Source organism: Nipponia nippon, unplaced genomic scaffold (genome assembly GCF_047370975.1).
Source record: "Nipponia nippon isolate SJK-2023a ecotype South Korea unplaced genomic scaffold, ASM4737097v1 scaffold_8, whole genome shotgun sequence".
Classification (NCBI taxonomy): Eukaryota; Metazoa; Chordata; class Aves; order Pelecaniformes; family Threskiornithidae; genus Nipponia; species Nipponia nippon.
This window is the reverse complement of record NW_028262402.1, coordinates 4,438,280-4,459,670: the sequence shown is the minus strand read 5'-3', so window position 1 is coordinate 4,459,670 and position 21,391 is coordinate 4,438,280. Positions and strand designations below refer to the sequence as shown.

At 40.1% G+C, this 21,391-nt stretch overlaps 1 protein-coding gene across 2 annotated transcripts in view; it reads right to left on the bottom strand.

The window, feature by feature from the left end:
- TEK (TEK receptor tyrosine kinase) overlaps window positions 1–21,391 on the bottom strand; it is a 41,807-nt gene that overhangs the window by 3,960 nt on the left and 16,456 nt on the right. Inside the window, exons 3-18 of one of the 2 annotated variants that reach the window (XM_087742210.1) lie at window positions 18,812–18,922; window positions 15,409–15,561; window positions 13,114–13,245; window positions 11,807–11,947; window positions 10,972–11,100; window positions 9,742–9,896; window positions 9,311–9,452; window positions 8,769–8,930; window positions 7,678–7,812; window positions 6,628–6,921; window positions 4,584–4,883; window positions 3,942–4,099; window positions 2,504–2,714; window positions 1,445–1,555; window positions 901–1,091; window positions 415–528 (exon numbers count right to left, since the gene is read on the bottom strand). In XM_087742210.1, the coding sequence (XP_087598336.1) occupies window positions 415–528; window positions 901–1,091; window positions 1,445–1,555; window positions 2,504–2,714; window positions 3,942–4,099; window positions 4,584–4,883; window positions 6,628–6,921; window positions 7,678–7,812; window positions 8,769–8,930; window positions 9,311–9,452; window positions 9,742–9,896; window positions 10,972–11,100; window positions 11,807–11,947; window positions 13,114–13,245; window positions 15,409–15,561; window positions 18,812–18,922 (2,639 nt within the window). The remainder of the gene's footprint in view (window positions 1–414; window positions 529–900; window positions 1,092–1,444; window positions 1,556–2,503; window positions 2,715–3,941; window positions 4,100–4,583; window positions 4,884–6,627; window positions 6,922–7,677; window positions 7,813–8,768; window positions 8,931–9,310; window positions 9,453–9,741; window positions 9,897–10,971; window positions 11,101–11,806; window positions 11,948–13,113; window positions 13,246–15,408; window positions 15,562–18,811; window positions 18,923–21,391) is intronic. The other variant, XM_087742212.1, reaches the window with a different exon arrangement.

The window sequence follows — 21,391 nt, the reverse complement described above, 5'->3', positions numbered from 1 at the left end:
GCTGGACAAATTCTGGTACGAAAATATTGTTTTCATAGCTGTACAGACCCACTCACATGCATATATCCTCTTCATACATCATATGTATATTATATGGTTTTTTATAATACACTTTTACTAAATCTCATAACTGGCTGGAAGATTGGTTATTTTACTGCCATCCATGTTCATATAAATAATTTTCAATTACATTGTATATTATATTACAAACATGGTATAGAATTAATTTACAAGTAATGTAAGTATATTAATAAACACAATATAAATATTTGTACATGTTAATATATAACATTTAAATAATCAGTTCTGTATTACCCATGCGTTTGCATTTTTGTTCATAGGAAAACACAAAGTAAGAAACAAGAAAATAAAAAATGAGGAAAACAGACTATATCAGTTTGTTTTGATCCTTACCATGGTCTTCTTAACATAAACTTCTTGACCTCTTGATAAGCCAAAGTCAGCTATTTTCGCAACATAATTTTCTCCAACCAAGATGTTTCTTGCTGCCAAATCTCGATGAATAAACTGAAATAAAAAAAAAAAAATGGAAATCACCACAGCATCTATGAGCTTTCCATGTATTATTTTAGTGCTATATTGAAAATTGCGAACATTCAGAATAAGAACAAAACCCAAAACAAATGGCTTGGTATGTCACTACCAAGAACATTTTAAACTTTATCTGAAAATGAAAGCTGTTCGTTACCATGTCGTTCGTAAGTTTTAATGCCTCTTCCTTGATTCCCTGTGACCGTAGCATTTGATACGGCTAAGTGAACACAACAAATAAAGTAGGTGCTATAAAAGCTAAAATTAAAACCTCATTTTGATTTCATTAAAATAGTCCCTGCAAAATCAGTCGCTGTGGTTTCAGTGCATAGAGAGTTGAATACTGACCTGTTTCTGGCTCAAGTAGTCCATCCCTCTAGCAACATCTGCTGCAAAATGCAGAAGTTGTTGGGAGGAAAGTGTTGATGCAGTACTGTTGGCAATAGCAAATGCTGGGTCTGTCTCTAGCACTCTGCTTTTCCGAAGGAAGTCCAGTAAATTTCCATGGGGGGCATATTCAATAGCAAGATAAAGATATCCTAATGAAACATCAGATAGTGAGCAGATCACAAAGTAAAAGATAGTCAATAATAGTATTTGCACACACTGCTTTGAGTGAAAAAGACATAAACATAAAAAAGACTGGAGGGGAAATATCAAACAGCATAATTCCTAGGTGCAGAGGAGAATTTAGAGCTATTGATGAACATCATTTCTGAAGGATTAATGTGGGCTTGTAGATCTAAAACCAAGTTTATTTAGCTTTTTCACAAATGTTATGGAAAGACCTGCTTATAAGCCAGTGTTTCTATGGGCTGTATGGGCTGTACTGTGGGCTTGGGGTTTTTTTTAAACTAATTTTTATAGTACATGTATTTAAGAGTTATCTTACCCCGATGTTCACATGCTCCCAAAAGATTTATGATGTTAGGATGATGACCAAGTTTACAAAGAACTTCAAGTTCTCCAGCAAAGTCTCTGTGATCATCTTTTGAGGCATATTCTGAAAATCAAATAAGAATGCATTTGTTCTCCTTTGAACGGAATTTATGACCATATTGTTGTTAATTATGAGGACTCTGGGCTGCGTGGGGCACTACTGCTTCAGCGCCAATAGAAAGACAAAAACTCTTAAGATGCATTAGTATTTACTGAATAAAGCAGGACTTTTCAATCAAAGGGAAAAAAGAGAGAACCTAATGTCTGTAGCAGCCATCTGCAGAGAAAGCAAGCATCTTAATATACCATGTCACTTCCTTTATTATTTGAGAATGTAAAACATCATAGCAGATCACAGAAAAACTAGCTGCCTAAAAATCTTTCCATGTGTGTGCTGTTGATTATTTCTGCCTGCATGCAGACCTTGGCTCTTTTTTAAATGATCATCATACTTAAGAGTGTTTCCCAATTTGCCTAGATAATGATCTAGTAAATTGCAAGGAAATATGTACATTCTTGCGGTATTCTATGTATTGTAGTTCTGTCTGGAACGTGGCAGTTGTGCCCAATGAGTACAAAGAAAATGAGTGATCCTCATAGCATGTATATATGTAGATGCATAGATACAGTTGTCTCTGAATGGCTAAGGTAAAGCAAGATGAGCAAATGCTGTGCCCCAAGGCTAACTCTGTGCTTCTCTCTCTGTTAAATCCATATTTTAATGGCTCCCACTTTGCAAGTGAGCTCACAGATGAAGTTCATACTGACCTATGAATCGAAAAATACATAATAATTAATGATATTAACAATTAGAGAGAAATATAAACCAACTTGACCATGCAGAAATACAGTCTTTGCCAGGGCACAAATCTTGGCCTAGTGACAGCTGGTACAATTTCGCTAGCAACTTTTTTATTTTAGCTTTAGGAGAGGACTACTAAGCATTTCTTGTGACAGAGAAACACTTGGAGCAAACAACCAAGAAAAGTCTTTAGTCTCACGTCTTTACTACCTTTCATCCTTTTAATCGCAGCGTCCATCCGTAAGCCATCTTTCTTAATGCGTGCTTTCAGGACTTGCCCGAAGTTACCTTCCCCAATCACATCTTGAAATTTTATGTCATTCCACTCAAGAACTGGATAAATAGTAGGATCTGGGCTGTTTTTGGCTTTCCTGCTCAAGGTGAGAGTACCTGAGTTAAACTGTACAGCTGGCTCTTCTCTCTGTAACAGAGTTAAGCAAGTGACATTAACTGTGATTTCTACTGTATTGAACAATGCTCTGATTACACTGTCAGAATACATGTGTGCTCACTCATGTACACACAGAGAGCGTGATCCATCTCTTGCTTATGCAAGAGTGAGTGCAGTAGACAATTACACCTACTTTAGACACTAACTGCATCAAGCACTTCTGCCCAGATCCACAAAATTAGTCAGGCTCCTAATTTATGCATAAGTACCTTTGTAGACCTAGGCCTCCTGAACAGTTTTATAATCATCTTGAACATGAAGGAGATAGGCAAAAATAATTTGGTAAAACTGATCTCAAAACCAGTTTTAAGTGTCAGGTTTGAGATTTATATCATATTAGGCTTGACTAGATCCTGTGCTGATCAGGCTCAGGAAGACTGAGGAAAGAAGAAGCAAGGAAACAAAAGAGAGAAGAAATTATCTCCTCCATACTAGAGGAGACATCTCTACTTCAGTTACACATTCCCATGAAATACTTCTGTGGGAAAAGTTTCAGGACAAGGAGCAGGAGCTATTCTGTGTAGCCTGGGGACTGATCATCTTTTTGGATGAGCCCCTGACCCCATTTATGAAACAATCTATGCAGATCCATATGGAAGAGCTCCTTGGCCCAGCTTCATTCTGCTTCACAGGTTCTCCTCTGAAGTGAGAGAACAGTACTGGAAAGCAGAGTGATAAAGAGACTACAGCAGAATACAAATATATACATGTATATATAGAGAGAGATATCTCTACGTGATGTTACAACCTTCAGCAATTTCCTCACAGCCAGAACTATGATGTTGCCATTGAATGACCCCTAGTGTGCTGTTCCCAAGTTGAAAAGCCATGACAGAGCAGTCGCTGATGCTCAAAAGCAATGATAAAAAACATTGTAGTTTTCGAAATCAGGCACAACTTCATAGAGTGAGAACAGGTTCCTCCATTCTGTCTGGCTCAGTACTTGTTATACACAGGTGCAACAAGGCAGAAAAGGGAGAAGGACAAATGGTGTGCAACTTTTTTCAAGTCAGGTTTTGTACCTCATAGCCTACAACTGTGATTGCTTTAGCTCTGGGCTCACTAGCAGAGAAGCTTTACAACACCAGTACTAATTGCACACATGAAGAGAAGGCCAAGAAAAAGGAACTGGAAAAAACAGGAGAAGGTGGGGCCAAAGTTAATAACCACACTGACTCAGGAAAGCTGGAAACCCACCACCACATTTTGGAAAGCCTGAGCCATACGGCGCTGGAAGTTGGCTCGCTTTAACTGCAGCATGATGAGAAAGGCCAGGAGAATTGTTACACAGGTCATCCCTGCAGATCCAAGGATGGCAATAAGCAGCATTTTGCCTCCTTTTGATTCATATGGAGCTGTTGAGGAAGCACATAAAGAGTTCGTCGTTATTTCCAGCTACTTCTGAAAAAGCCATGAACAATGTATAGCTAAATAATCCTGTCTTGTAATCTGTATGAAGACATCCCTTTGTTTTCTAGAAATGTCACAGACATTGGATGCTCTGACTTTCAAATGTATGAAACCTGCAGGTCCTGCTGAATTCAGGCAGAGCAGAGCTGAGGTCACATTCAGTGATCTAATAGTCCTATTATATGCAGCTCCTTTAATTTATGAGGTGTTGGGCACTTTCTAGTGGTTACAAACAGATGTTGTATGTTGTCACTTCACCAATGCCATGCAATGAACTGAGATCAAATCTTGGTGATGCTGTGTTTTGTGTCAAAATTAAGAGCAAAAGAAAACTAATATTAAAAAAATAATATTATGACTTTGCCTTAGGTAACTAGTTTATGCAATCAGCCCTGGTTTGTGCAAGTCCAGCATGCTGCCATAACCAACCTTTAGTTTCTGGAAGAGTCTTCAGTTCAAACGACGTGTTTGGGTTGCTTAAGCCAATGTTGTTCTGAGCATTAATCTGAACCTGGTACACAGTGTTTGGCTCAAGGCCCTTGAGATGGTATTGAGTAATGCTGGTGTTCTTTATGATAATATCGATGTGGTTGTAGTCAGCCTTTCCATAAATTTTGTAGCTGATGATGATGGAGGAGATGGAATGACCCTCAGCAGTTGTCCAGGAGATGACTGAGGATGTGTCTGTGGTGTTAGAAAACCTGATGTTGTATGGTGCAGGAGGGATTCCTGAGAACAAACACAAACACACACAAAGCATTAGAGTGTACATCCACCTCTTTTTCCTTCCTGCAGTGAGCCAAACACTTTTTTCAGTGCTTTTGCTGTGCTAAACAGAAGCAGAATTTTGTTGATGAGCTATGGTAACTAAATGCAATAGTTTTATGAACTTGATGTGCTGTGACCCATATTGCAGTACTCCATACTTCCAGCAGAGGTTGGAGTAGCATTGAGTATACTCCTGTACTTGGATGAAGATATGAATGCTCTGAGCTGTATGCAAGGACAACATGATTGCTTTCAAATTAATGCAGAAAGGGTTAATTTCCTTCTATACTGGATCATCATTCCCATGTGATTCCCAGGTCCCATACTTTCAGTGCTTCAGGGAGCAATTTCCTGTCAGGATACAGGCTGTTAGAAAGAAGGGAAATTGCTATGAAGCTGGTGAAGGGTCTGGAGCACAAGTCTTATGAGGAGCGGCTGAGGGAACTGGGATTGTTTATCCTGGAGAAAAGGAGTCTCAGGGGAGACCTTATCGCTCTCTACAGCTACCTGAAAGGAGGTTGTAGTGAGGTGGGGGTCGATCTCTTCTGCCAAGTAACAAGTGATAGAACAAGAGGAGATGTCCTCAAGCTGCGCCAGGGGATGTTTAGATTGGATATTAGGAAAATTTCTTCACTGAAAGGGTTATCAAGCACTGGAACAGGCTGCCCAGGGAAGTGGTTGAGTCCCCATCCCTGGAAGTATTTAAAAGGTGAGCAGATATGGTGCTTAGGGACATGGTTTAGTGGTGGACTTGGCAGCGCTAGGTTAACAGCTGGACTTGACGATCCTAAAGGTCTTTTCCAACCTAAAGGATTCTATAATAACATTTCCACAAGTTTCCTCAGAAAACCACCAGCAGGGGTGAGTGCTGGACTTGTGGACACACCCATGACTACTAAGCTAATCACCTTCTCCTGGAAAATAGTACCCTATGTGTTTCTTAGTGCAGTTTGGCGTCAGTGCTCAGGAAACTGCAGTGTCCCATGACAACCATTGACAGTTCTGTTAATGCATCTAGGATCTCAGTGAGGGCCTCCCCACATGACCTGTAAGGAGGAAGAAGCCCACCTTCCCAGTGTGTGGTGTGAGCAGTGGCACCCATCAGCCATTCAGATGGATGTCTCTTCAGATGGTGCTTCATTCAGATAGGACATTTGTTGTGGCATTATGAAAGGACAGTACTCACACTCAGGGAGTTCAAGGGTGGTCATTGGTCTTCATTGTAGCACACTTAACTACTCTGCTCACAGGGGTTTTACCTTGCATTGTGTCTTCTCTTATTTCACTGCTGACTATTTCTATATTGACATAGGTGAATTGCAGGTTCTGAGCGTTGTTTTGGAGTAACAAAAGAGCTTGGGGTAGGGAACTCTGTGGGTTCATCATTATGAAGAGAAAAAAAATGCTGTGTGTGTCAGAAACATGAATCACACTGAAATGAAGATGTGGATTCCCAAACTTTTAATTTGTTTTTCCCTTTTTTTTTCCAAACTTATTGTTAGTGCCTGATAATTTCCAGCATAAGAATTTCTTTGGACACTGAGCTATCTTCATATTAATAGTAATAACAACGACAAGTGATCATCAGGAACTGAGTGTTGCCAGAACAAAGGATTACATTTAATGTAGTCATTAAGTGACAATCAGTCTGATCACTGGGGGAAAGAGGAAGAATTAAACAGAAGGATGTGAATCAGCTACTTACTGTCACTGAAAGTCCATGCATACAAATAGTTGCTCCATTCTCCTTGGGACCTGGTGTTCACTCGTACCCTGCACATGTATTGCTGTCTAGGCTCAAGATCTTTAATGATCAGGGTGGACATATTTCCTGGCACTTGAGTAATAATACTGCTCTTGTCACCGTTGTCATTCACGCTCTTCCTTTCCACTTCAACACGAATGTCATCCTCTGTCCTCAGTGTTAAAGGATGCCATGACAAATTCAGTGATGTCATACTTTTTGGAAAGAGAGTGAGACCTTCTGGTGGAGGAAGACCTTGGAAAGCCACAGTGAGACAGGGAACAACATTTCATGTCTGGTATGCAAGCTAAAATAGGGGTACCAGTTATTTCCAACCACTTGCCTTAGCTTGGAGTGGCAAAGGGTAGTTCTCCCCGCCACCCCACCCAATTTGGCAGAAATTACATCTAAGAGGTGTTGATAGTCCCAAAGTATCTTATCAACAGTTGTTGTGTCAACAAAAAGGCCTCTTCACTGAGCTGGTGTTGCAGATGCACTTTTTAGACGTGAAAAGCCAGTTCTTTTGCTCTCTTGTTAGATAGTTCCTGGTGCAATCCTCATTTATTTTGTATGTTTGTATTCAGTTTGAGCTGTATCCTCAGTGGACTAAAAGCTTTTCTGCTTGTTCAGACAATTTTTAAAGTAAACTTATCTAATACTAAGAGGAAGGATGGATCTGGTATTAGGAGGAAGGGCTGGCATGCAAAAGAAGTGATTTCTATCTCCAACTCTGCTGCACAGCCAGCCAAAATATGTAAATTTTCCTTTCCTGGATCCCCCATCTCTAAATCAGGAAGAATAATAGCTCTGCCTTTTTCTGGTTTTCTTCACCTCTGATTTTTTTTTCTTCTTTTTTTTTCTTTGCCTGAGATTATTTTGAAAGACTCTACATTGTTTTCATGTCCAGCCTTCTTTGCTCAAATGAAAGTGCTCTGGCAGAGATCAGGGAACAGACCACAGAGAAAACCAGCTGAAACAGCCCTTTTGTGAAAAGCCAAGATGATGACTTACCAAGCGCAGCTGTTGTGAAGCTAGCCTGTGGTCCAGGATGGCCTTCCCCACCTTCTCCTTGCCGACTCAGCTGAACACAGAACTGATATTCTGTTTTTGGTTCCAGGTTGTCCAGTCTTTTGGTTTTGCCTTTTACTGACAATGAAAGGAGAAAGTAAAGCCATAGCCAATGCTGAAAAATGTTAAAGAAGAAAATGTTTGGAAAATATTCCTGAGCCACGAACCATGGAAGGTAAGATACCCAGGCTCTTCTTTTGTTCCTGACTCACTAAGATAACTATTTAGGCCAGGTTGGATGGGGCTTTGTGTAACCTGGTCTAGTGGAAGGTGTCGCTGACTATGGCAGTGGGGGTTGGAACTAGACAATCTTTAAGGTCTCTTCACACCCAAACCATCCTATGATTCTATTATGATTTAGAAGTATAAAATACTTATTTCTAAGTTGAGCTCCAACCCAGCCCAAAAGATGTTTCCATCTGCCCTTCCTTCAGGACAGAACAAGACTGGTTGCTTAGGCAGCATGCATTGTGTATTAGGTTATCTTGAATTAGTAACAACAGTTATTTGTTACTTGTTAAAGTTCCTGTAATGTTTCCTATAATATTTTAGGCCTTGCATAAAATGTTAAAACAGGGCTGGAAGAAGTCGTCTAACTCACAAGCAGCCTTCATTTTGCCCATACTATTCCTGGTAAATATTTAAGATATTTGTCTCACCAGAGGGCACAATAGACATGAAAGAAGATTGTAGATGCTCTAGGATGTCTCCATACTGCTCACTACTTTTGAAAACCTGCTATTTACATTGGAGTTTTCAACAGCTGGTCCCAACATTGAGTACTGTTTATCTTAAGGAAGGAGGGGAACTCTTTGGTTACCGAAAACTGAGTATACACTTTTGACTACTGTTGGTGTACCGTATCCACACCAACATTATACATCATGATATACAAAGAGTCGTGCATCCAGTCATAAAAGATTTAACTTTTATGTATTGCGGAGTCTTTTGAGTCTAGTTAAGAGCAGACACCACATTATGTTTCAACATGCAGCTGAAGTTGTCTCTGAAGGAATTAAAGAATGTCCTCTTACCTTCCACAGACATCCAGGACTGATAACGTTTTGCTGGCTTGTACAGGAGTTTTGTTGACACAACAGGTCCATCTCCAAGATGTAACTCAGCATTGATATCAATTATGAGAAAATTATGTCCACTGTCTCTCAGCCTTGGGGCATACTGTGGCACAGGAGGAACTGAGCAAGAATACAAGTATTAAACCAGCTTTTTAATTCCCTGTATCAGTAAAACTGTGGTATCTTCCTAGATCTACAGGAAAATGGGAGATGTTCTTCAAAACGCTTACAAAGTGGAGAGGGGTTTACACCCTAAAGCTAACAGTTTAGGTCTTTCAAAAAAAATTGGGTTTTCTTCTAATCCTTACCATCACACTTATTTTTTCAATACATATCATTAGTATGTTGCTTATAAAGGGTTTCTGTCCATATTCTGACTGTAGATATTTATTCAGACATTTTTCTGCAGTGCAGAGAACAGAAAGCTCTGCCATTTTAGAGTATAAAGCTGCCCTTAAAAGCAGAGAGGCAAAGACGTTTGAAGAGATTTGTGCCTTTACCTTTGACTGTAACTTGAAATGGTTTCTCTGCCATTCCTGCTACCGTCTGCACGCTGCAGACCCAGGTTCCTGTATCACGGGGCTGGATACGATTGATTGTGAACATGGCTTCAGAGCGATTACTGGTAACAATTAGGGCAGGCTGAAATGACAAAAGATGTACAGGGCCTGAAAAATGTGGGCATTTAGGAATATTCCCATGACACTTTCTCACAGTTTAAGAACTCTAGATCTAGAGTTTAGTGATATCAATAGAAAGGGTCTATAATGGTCAATTCCATTGTTTCATATGTTCTCCAGTTCATGAGGTCATGAGGTATCTCAAAGTATCAAAATTTCACATTATGCTTGAAAAACATAGTGTGCATTAGCTACAGATAAAGTCAATACAAACATCAGAAATAATAGGAAACAATTAATGAGGAGCCTACCCTTAGGACAGTTCCATCTTGCTTCAAAAGTTTAAATTCTTCAGATTTAGGAAGTGGCATCCCAGTTGCTATACAAAAAGGCTTGAACTCAATGCCAGAATTGAGTTCTACAGGATCTAGTAAGTTTTCTATCTGAGGTGAAAGATCTGCTGAACCTACAGAAGATACATAGTGTTTTAATGTCAGCCTTCAAACAGAACTTAAAAAAGGCAGCACCAAAATAGGTTTAGGTGTACCATGAACATAGGCAGCATAGGTGTCTGGTTCTCCCTTCACCCATGTGGACATACAAAAGGATCATGCTTACCAAAGTCAGCACCGTTACATTGGTATATATATCATGTGAGAAGAAACAAGCCCTGTGTCCACTCTTCTTTCTTTTCCCCTCCCCTCTCTTTCTCGCTGACATTCTAAGCGCAGACAGGCTAGCTATGGCAAAATCATGCACACATTTTTTACTGAATGTACAGTATCTATTTGCTCTCCATTTTGTCTGTTTATAAGAGCAGTCAGATCACAATGGTATAGTTTTGCTCTTTGGATCATGGTCTTATTTCTCTGCTTGTTTTTGCACTGGAAAGCTTTTACAAGTTAACAGTGGATTTGTCACTTTATTTATCAAGCAGAAATAATAGATGCTGAGTGCATCTTATAAAAAATACTGTGTGCAAACCTTGCCTGAATCCAAAGAGAGTCTGAACGAGGTATGTTCATCTTTGCAAACCTAACTCTGTGTCAGAAAGACAGAGCTGTTTTAAACTCTAGGGTTGTCTTGGTGTCCCAGTCATCCATTTCAGATCATGAGGCACATGGTATAGGAGTGTATGCAGTGAATAAGAGGTAGGTAACGGTAAAGTACCATGAGCCTATCCAAAAGCTGATCATGCAGGTAGGATGAGCACTTTCTGTCAGTAATTAAGTACTGGTCAATTACTTAATTAAGTAATTAAGGTCAGTGTCAAACCCTATGGAGTAAGATTTGCAAATCTACCTCTAATGAAAGCAAAATCAGATGAAATGGTAGCATATCAGCCTGCTAAATGCAGCATTGGGGGAGAGGATTAAAAACACTGCATTGCAATAAAGATGTACAGAATTGTCTGGGCCCCTGGAATGTAATTGGCAGAGCAAGGATACCAGCCTGGGGTGGAAATGCTCTACCAGTGTGAAGATCTGTCTCAGTTACACTGGGTGGGAAAAGCCATTTACTACCGTGTTACCTTGCTTTACCTTCTTTTTCACATTGAAGACCATGCCATCCCAGGGAGCAGATGCAGCCCTTAAATCTGTCACATGTCCCTCGATTGTGACAATTACATTTGAGTTTGCAATCCGACCCATAAAAACCAGGTTTGCATTCTGCAAGTACATTTGTTTCCAGTTAGTGTAAAGGTACTAGAAAATGTCTTCCATTAGTTTTCAATCTCATGCATCAATTCTCCAGTAGGGTTTAGTTCCCTCAGTTGGATTGAGTTTGAAACTATATGTATTAGCACTAAATCATGCACAGAGCATCCTGAGACCACACTAACGTCAAAAAAGTAGAGCACGTTTGTATCTATGCCTGTGACTTGTAGACTAGATGCCAATGTGGAAGCTTCTTCAGTCTCCACTGTTGTTTCAGTTGCACCGTGGTAGTGTCCAAAGGCTTCATCAGAGTTATGTCACCATTGAACAAGATGGCACATAAAGGAAGATGTCCCAAAGAGATTGCAGTCTAATTGAAGTGAACAAGGCTGATTATGCTCAGTATGGCTCAGCAACGGATATATGTTTGACACCAAATTGCTCAGTTTGGCTTGTAGAAATACAGCAGGACTGTAGAGGATTTTAAATGCCTCAGTAGAACATCAATTCATTTTGTAGAATAATTTGAATAGTTTTTAATTTTACTATGTCCTTCTGAGAATCTGACATGGTCCTCTGAGATGGGTAAATATTATTATCCCTCTTTTACAGAATGTAAACAATCCTATCTTTTACGCTCCTCTGTTAGTTTCCTTCTATGTTTCCCATGAGCAGCACACTAAGGACTCTTCACCATTCCTCATATTTTTTACTATACCTTTATCACATTCCAGTCCCATCCATCCTGTGGCACAAGAACAACCATATGGATCTGGTAGACAGAACATATAGTTTCTGCAGCCATATTTTTCTTTACAGCTCTCTTCACATGTTTTGCCAAATGTATTGGCTCCACAAGCTATTGAAGAGAGAGAGGGAAAGAATAGCCCAACAGCATTAAGTCCACAAAAGAGTTAATGCTTCTAATGACACAGCTTTAGACAACAGAAAACATGAATTAAAATAAAAAATAGTATTTTTACCGTTCAGATACCAGATATATTAACATCCATAACTACTTAAGCCACGGCTGCACTAATGGTTAAGTTCAGGCTGCAGAAGCAAGCATAACTTTCTCCCATGTGAGGATACATCAACAAAGCACTCATTGCTTTGGATATGTAGTGGCAGAGCTTCAGTAATAAAACCTCTTTATAAGCCTTTTTAATATAAAATGGACAAACAGTGCCATGAAAACCAAATATTCTTCTTAAAGGTCAGTGCATATGAAACTGCCAAGCTCAAGGTTTTGCGTTTCTGATATGATCAGTGCTACACTAGAGTAGTTCAAATGTCAGCTATTCCAATAGCTTTGCTCTAGTATTTGCAGCGCTGCAATTCAGTCAAAATATTAGGATACCTATTTAGGATTGGACCCAAAAGTTGCTTGGAGAGATCAGAACAATGTAATATCTGCTGTAATTATTCCAGGATCCAAACTAGTCACAGACACAAATACGCACAAACAGGCATATACTGTTGATATGTCCCTACAGAGACAAATCATCCTGTGAGCACGTTAGGAGCTTGTTCAGAAGTAGCCAGGGAATCTCTAACACAGGGCTTCATTTCCCAGTGCCAGTGTATCCTCAAGATCTAGTCTATCATGCATTTAACAGTCAGTCAGTAGCTTCAAGCATACTGATTTCACGGGAATCATAGAACAGCCCAGGTTGAAAGATCATCTGGTCCAGCCTCTCGTAGAAAAGGGAGTCTAGAAGAGATTATCTAGCACACTGTCCAAGTGCATATGGATCAAGAAGAGCTGGAAACATTCATCTTCCCTGGCAATACAATCTCTACTAGGAGAAGAGAGGGAGAAGGCAAATCACAACTACAAGACCAGCCTTACTAATTCAGGGTTCATTTCACCCAACACTGTCCTGTCTCCAGCACCAACTGTAAACACTGTAGCTATAAAGAGTAAAACAAGGCTACTCCATTTGATGCTTCCCTCAATAATCTGCCAACTTCTGCTACTGAGAACAAATTAATAAGCAATCTGTGAAAATAATATTTGCTTACCTTTTTCACATGTTTTTCCCATAAAACCTGGAGGACAGATACATTCCCCAGTATCTTCATGACAAATGCCATTGTTTGTGCAGGAAGGGCAGTGGGAGCTACAGGAAGGGCCCCATTTCTGAGCTTCACACCCTTTTATGCAAAAATATAATGACATATTTGTTGTCTTTTTCAGTAACCAATCAAGTAGTAAAATTCTTTTTAATTAAGACAAACAGTACAATACATAAAAATATGATCCATATGGACCCCCTAAAACCCCAGCCAAGTGACCTAATGTAAGGAATCACATTTTTCATTGTGGAAGTGCCCGTATTTCTGGAGCAGAACTGCTGCATAGTACACAGTAATACTATGTAACATCTTCAAGGAAGGAACTGAAAAAGTCTTCCATTTTTGAAACTAGAGATAGATTTTTTTAGTTTGGAAGAGTAACTATGGAAGTTGACAAAGCTACTATATTTAAGATTTCTACTCTCGTAGCAGGGATCTGAGACCTACAAAAGGTCCAGGCTTCACCTGGCACTGCCTGTACTGGTAGTAAGCCAGCAGGACCAAGCTTAGCATCACTGGTATTGTACCAGCATTTGGCAAGTCATGATTTTTTTTCTGTAACAATATTTTTCTTGAAAGTTTATTAGACTGGGTTCACACCTGTTGTATCTTTACTGTCTTCACTGGGTCTTTATAAGAAGGATCAATCAACTGGTGACCTGTTTCAGGAATAAATGGACTAAGAGCAATCAGTTGTTTTAATGCCTGTCATGATTTTCTTTCCCACTTCATAACCTAAAAAGATACTACTACCATTAATCCTGCCAGTGAGAGTTTTGGTACTGATTTCATAGAAGCAGAGCTCAAGCTCTAAACAAGTATATATGACTTCATAATGCAAATGCTTAATCTGTCCCTACAAGATGCAAAATTCTCTGAGCTGCTTTTGAAATCAATGGGAGCTGAGGACTCAATGATTTGCAGTATTTGATTTGTAACAATGTTTCTCACATCACAGAAACTAACCTTCATGACTTCCTCTAGTGTAAAGCTAGGACTGAGAAGATAATAAACTGGAAAGTCCTGAGGCAGGCTCACTAAAAGTGGGTATTCCAGGCTTGGATCAGCTTTTTCAGATTTCAGCAAGCATTTAATGAATCAGCATGGTACTTGGAGCTCTATCTCCTCCTTCTCCCAGAAGGAAATTCTTACATATGGATACTTAAAAAAAAAAAAAAAAAAAAAAAAAGCTTTGCTAAAAATGAACAGTCTGTGTCTATACTGCTAATTCAAAGAAAGACAGGACATGCGTTTGAGCAGTGGCATGTAATCGTCCATTCTCTTTATTGCTAGTGTTTTCCCTCCCATCTCCCAGACTATGCCACAGGAGTTTTCCTAATAGGCAGGATGGGCAAGACAAAAGCCCATTTCAAGGCAGGGGGCAGAATTTATGGATAAATCTGCTGTGCAGCTTGGCACTATAGCAGAGAACAGATCTTGGACCATTTTGGTGAGGTGGCAATAGCTTCAAAATCCAAATTCCAGGCATTATATTGATTCATTTGCGACTCCTGGAAGTATCCTGTGGATGTTAGCAAGTAAAATACATTTTACCATCAGAAATATTTTCTCCATAATGCAAGATATTTGAACAGCTATTTATTTTTACATATCAGTTTTATATTTCTATCCAAGTTAATAGAATGTAATTTTCTTTATATCTGATGACAAAGGACATAGCAGCATAAGCTACAAGACATGTAGAATACTTAATGGAAAATATCTGCCTGCATTATAAACTGGTCCTGTCATCCACTGGGAGGTGAACTTCAAGAGCTAACTAAGGCTGGGGTAGTTTGTGAAATTACAATAATGTATGCTAAAGATGAGAAATCATAGGATAAATGGGATTTGGATATAGCCCCCCATAGAGAACAGAGATGCTTGAAAATTCCAATTTTGTGCTCAGACCCACATCTCATATTCATGGGAGACCCAGAGCCACCTTCTTTGTTCATGCTTACTTGGTGTTTGAAAAGCTGAGATGCTGAGAAAAGAGCTAGCTGTCCTACCAATAGCTAAGATGAATTGAACCTAAATCTGATTTTTTTTCTCTCTCAGCTGCTTAAATCAGTATCAGCTTGTACCAAAGATCCTTGGGAAAAAATTTCTTCTGACATAATCTGATGGCAGCTTATGCCAAGAAAGATTTTGGCCCTTTTTTGGGCACAGTGTAAGTTTCATTTCAGATTCAGTACAACTTTAAAAAATTAATCATCAGCACACATTAATGGAACTTACGTCTTACAATAAGCCTTGTGTAAGCAGAAGTAAAGAGGTTTCCTCCTATATATCTGGCAGAGTAAACCCCTGCATCCTGTGGTTGAACCTGAGGATAGGATACTTCCAGCTCCCCGGGCACTTCATGCCTGGGCACAGAGTGGATGAAGGAACCTGGGGAAGGAGCACACAGATACAACAGACAGAAATCATTCACCCTCTACAGACAGAAGTCAGCTTGCATTGGTTACTGAGGAAGGACAGCTGGGATGAGCTGAGCAGCAGAATCTATTTCTTAGTTATGAATTTGCTGACAGCTCTTTAGCTATACTGGTTTTTGATAACTGGAGAGGTGCAAGTAAAAAGGAAGCTAGATCTTGAGGAGATTTAGTAGATGAGTGGGACAAACTACTCTGAGTTCAGCATTGCTTTATGGGAATGTTGCTAAGACTCTAGTGGTTAAAAGTGTTCCTTTTGTTTCTTGGCCTTTCCTGAAGTGAGGGGTGACCATCTGTACGGAGTCTAGTGTGTCTGGAAGGAGTCAAATAGCAAATGCCAGTAAGGTCCTATTTAATCTGAATAACACAAAGATTTACTTAGCAGACCAAAGCAGGAAGAACACAGCACAGCTTTATCTTTTCTTCCCAGACTTAACATGTTTCTGGCTCTTCTATTTTTTTCACCAAGGGAGGTTATCGATGTTATTCTAGGTTTGCTGTAGTTGGTCATACAGGCTTGCTAAGTAAGGCAATAGCATTTGGTCTCCTCCCATCCCCCTGGATCACCAAGTAACAACATTTGAACATTGATTGCTATCAAAGAGAAGATGCATCCAGGGACCCCAAGGAGTCCTTCCACTCCAGTCTATTAGAGCAAGGCTGCTGCAGTCAGCTAATGCCAGGTCCAGCCAGCTATCATCAAAATATACATGCACACGCTCACACATACTGCACTAACAAAGCCAGCCACCAACAGACCCACACACACAGCAGAACTGTGCCTTCACAGGTACTGCATATGCACACGGGACTCACATACACATGAACAACCCAGACAGCCCAATCCTGTTCTCACTTGCCAGCTAGTCAGGCTTGCTGGCAGATCTCATACACTCACACACCAAAAAATGGGTCTTAGCTGGCCTGGACCCACAGTATCTCTAATACCTGTCTCTCAGACCTCTTATCCTTCTCACTGGTTAGCCTGGCTTGAAGTTCACTAGTGTCACACACACACATACACACACACGCACATACACACACACACGTGCGCATGTGTGCACACACAAATGAGTCCCTGCCATAACTGGCCTTAGGCACTTGGTCTCTCCGGTTGCTGGCCCCAGACATACAATACCCTTTGAACCCTGGAATGCGTTTCCAGTTACTAGGAGTCAAACCTGTTGTGCCTTCTAGCCTGGCCTGAAGGTCACTAGCAAATTATACATATGCATACCAGGTAGAGAACACATTTGTGTTGAAGAATAATTAGGAACAGAGTTTAATAAGATCAGACCAACTGTAGTGCAGAGCTTGGCCAGACCAGTGTACTGGTCTGCAGCTTGCAGGCATGCAAGTGGCACCTTTTACCTGCCTCCCGCCCCATTTTCCCACGCTTGTTCCATTCCCGTTCACTTTGAGCCCTCCCTTTCTCCTGTTTGGCTCTTCCTCTAAATATCCCATTATTTCACACATGCTCACAGTTCCCCTCAATCATGCCATAATAAGTTTACTCTTTCCCCCTCAGACCCATGATAATCCTGCTCCCCACTTCTTATACTTTCAAAGCTCTGGCTGAAGCTGCTCAGAGTTTTGTGTTGTTCCCTCAGTGGCCCTCAGAAGCTGGAGAGCTCTGCCCTTTGATGTTTTTGCTGTCATATGCTACTTCTTAGGGCTTGTGTGTCTGTTTATGTATTACTTCTCTTGTTTCTTGTCTTAGTGTTTTATGCTGAATGACCATCAAGCAGATGATACTCGCACAAATCAAATGCCCTTACCTTCTACATGCCCTTACAGTTACACTGATAATGAAACAACTTTTTTCACTTTGATGAAAAAATTTAGAAGTTAAACTGTGTCAGGCATGACATTTACTGTTTGTGATCATACATACTATCATACCATCAATTTGACTATAGTCAAATTTCAGGCAGCCTAGAAATGTAAAACTTTGCTGAGAATCAAACAAAGCAGAAAAAAGGTCTTGGGTCAGTTTAGTCCATGACAACACGTAACAATTCTTCAAGAAAAAAGGGCCAAAGAAAAAGAGCAAAGAATGAAAGGCATTAGTTCTGAAACTGTGCGGCTTTTTTTGCATATCTTCTGAGTTACAAGCTGCAAACAAACTTGGCAGCAGAGCATTAAGAAAGCCTTATGCTCACAGTCTGTTAGAAAGGTTCAGTTTTTGTGGCTTGTTTTCCAAGACAGTACAAGTTATGCCAATCTCTTAAAGCAGTCTTGTTTAGCAGAAGAGTTTCATTCTCTAGACAGTCTTTGTGAGGGTCTGCAAGGTGGAAGTGGTACTTTAAATGACTGAAGTGAAAAACTGCAACAGTTAAATATAACAGGACAAGTATTTTCTCTTCTTTGCCAGTTCCTGTATCAGGAATCCTCAGTGATGCTATTTCAGCTACAATTTCAGTGGAGAACTTGACCTCCTGTCCAGAGGCATGGTTAATTTGAGTTTTTTTCCCAAATTTCTAGTTGGAATCACAGCTAAGGCAGCACCATGATGTAAGCACTCCTCTTCCAACATATCAGCTGGTTCTTGTATGAGAAAATGCTGACAGGAGATCACAAAATTTCCCTGGGAACCCTGACACAGAGCTGAACAGTGATTTACACGTGATTTAGGTGCCAAGTCAGATAGAAAAGTTGGTGTCACAAATTTCACAACCTAACTAATTTTTGTAGTTGAATGAAATGATTAGATTTTGTTGACAGTTTTGCCCTTCTAATAGCAGATTACTAGTGCTTATTTTCTTAGCCTGAAGGACATCACAGAAGCTAAATGGCCTCTAAAAGCCATTTGAAGAAGGAAAGGTATGCACTTGAAAAGCAGTAGAAATGCAAAGAAAGATGCAGTAACTAGGCCTTCACATTGGCACAGCAAAAAAAAGAAAAAGATGTTAAAATCAGCCGGGCAAATATATGAGGGGATATAGAAAGAAATAAAAAAGGAAAATGAGAAACAAAGCAAAGGTATAAACAAATGATTTGGCATTCTGGTGGAAGAGAAACAGGTCAGCTCAATGTATTGGATATAACAAATGGCTCCTTCAGAGAACATTAAATGCATGAGGAATTATGTCTGCTCCAGCTGCTCAGCATGGACTTCATCAGCAATGACTTTAAATCAGTTACATGGCACTTGGCTAAGACAATGATAGCAGGAAGAGAAAAGGCAGGACAGAAAGGTTAATTACCATTTTTGTAGATCACTGCATCTTCCTCTTTTGCTGCCATTCTGATGAAGGAAATATTCACGTGCTCTCCCTTATTTGCTGTAACAGTTAATGCCACCGGGTGGAATGAGGCTGAAAACAGAACAGGACAGAAGTATGGGATAAACAGCAGCAGTTATTGTCTTTATCTGGTCTCTGGGCCAAAAGCTGAGAAAGGACCCTGACGCAGATTTTGACATTTAAATTTCTTTAGAGCACACACTGACTCTTTATCACCAGCAACCTCAAATCTATGTTTTGGCAAAGACAGAGGACTCATCTATACCCTGAATCAATAGACTGCCCCTAGAACCTGGGGCATGAATTTTTAAAAAAAAATTTATTTTGGCTGAGTAACTGGAAACACTTCCTAGCTAGGAGCTTCAACTGGCTGTAAAACGCTTTCCCAACTTTCTTCATCCCTTCAGACATTTTTAAAGCAGACTGGATAAAGTACTGGAAAAGGTATTGTAGGGAACAAGCTATCATTAGCAGACAAATACCCTGAGTCGCTCAGTTCCTTTCTGTTTAAGCTTTATGATGCAGAACAGTCAAGATAGTTCAGGAGACCACGGTCATGCAGGGTCTGGGGGAGATGCAGTAAGATAGAGTAGGTCTGTGCTTGTGTTAGTTCACCATGCTCCTTATACATACTGAGAGTGTTGGCTTGCACTAAGAACAAAAGAAAAAAAACCATATTCACAGCCAGTGGTAGTTTTACCAAAATATTCTCATCTGAAAATGTGGCTTAATTAAAATAAAAATTCTGTGTGAGGAACTGTCTAGACCAGTGATATTTTTCAATTTTCCATTTGGGAAATTAAAATTAATTTTTCTGCTTAAACAGAGAAGTACTTTTATACATTTGTTTATAGTTTTTGGTTTAAGAAAAAGAAGGAAGTAGTAGATAGAGGGATTTTGACAAAACTTTTGCCTTTTTCTTATCATTACTAGTGGAAAAAAAGATCAGAAGATAATTGGGGAAGGGACAGAAAAATCTCAAGAAATAGTACTTTTTGAGACCAGTGAAACAATAATTTTAATTGCAACATTACTTTGAAACAAGTTATAAGTTAAGGATGCTTCCTTTCATTTACTTGAAAAATTCCAAGGGAAAGCTGTAAGGGTTTTTGAGGACAAATTCAGGTCTTCTGACCATTTTCAGCTCTGAGTTTTTATGCCATACTGTCACTGATATGTCATATGGCAAAAAAATTATGGAAACTGTTCTAAAATTAGGCCAAATTAACTTCTTATCTATTCAGCTCTTTATCTGAGTGAGAATGTTACACCTTTGTACTTTCCCTTTTAGGGCATCCAGGGGAGTGAGGCATTGATTTTCACCAGCACCTTTATTCTTTCTGTTTTTAAGGCTGTTCAGCTTTAGAGTTCCTCCTGTGCAAGTTCCTCTTGAGTAAGTCCATCCTGCATCTTGTTTTTATTCAGGTCCTGGGAGCCTGGTTCTGCTGCCACCTGCCTCTCCAGCAAAGTCAGTGGGACCTTTCTGACAGAAAGACCCATGTGAGCTTCAGCTGGAAGGAATCCTTGAAGAGCCTTTCATGCTCCTCATCAGCTCTGCATTTGCACAGGTTCCATTTCTATTAAAGTCACATTTATTTCACAGGGAATATTTTGCTTAAAGAACACATACACAAGCTAGTTCAAAATGTTAGACGACTTATTCATAAAAAATTGCCATTTATCTATAGTCATGCCTCTTTTTTTGGTTCATTTGTAGAAAACTGTCAATAAAGTATTCTTTGGTTCATACCAATGGTTGCAGAAAACAAATTTGGAGTTTGTGGCTGAAATTTGGTGGCAAAAAAATACACAGAGATAGAATCATAGAATCATAGAATCATTAAGGTTGGAAAAGACCCTTAAGATCATTGAGTCCAACCATTAACCTATCACTGCCAAGTCCACCACTAAACCACATCCTCAAGCACCACGTCTATCCGTTCTTCAAATACCTCTAGGGATAGGGACTCAACCACTTCCCCGGGCAGCCTGTTCCAATGCCTGACTAGCCTTTTGGTGAAGAAGTTTTTCCTAATATCCAACCTAAACTTCCCTTTCCTTCGTCCTATCACTTGTTACTTGGGAGAAGAGACCGACCCCCACCTCTCTACAACCTCCTTTCAGGTAGTTGTAGAGAGTGATAAGGTCTCCCCTCAGCCTCCTCTTCTCCAGACTAAACAACCCCAGCTCCCTCAGCTGCTCCTCAGAAGACTTGTGCTCTAGACCCTTCACCAGCTTTGTTGCCCTTCTTTGGACATGATCCAGCACCTCGATGTCCTTCTTGTAGTGAGGGGCCCAAAACTGAACACAGTACTCGAGGTGCGGCCTCACCAGTGCCGAGTACAGGGGCACTATCACCTCCCTGGTCCTGCTGGCCACACTATTCCTGATACAAGCCAGGATGCCATTGGCCTTCTTGGCCACCTGGGCACACTGCTGGCTCATGTTCAGGCGGCTGTCAACCAACGCCCCCAGGTCCTTTTCTGCCAGGCAGCTCTCCAGCCACTCTTCCCCAAGCCTGCAGCGTTGCATGGGGTTGTT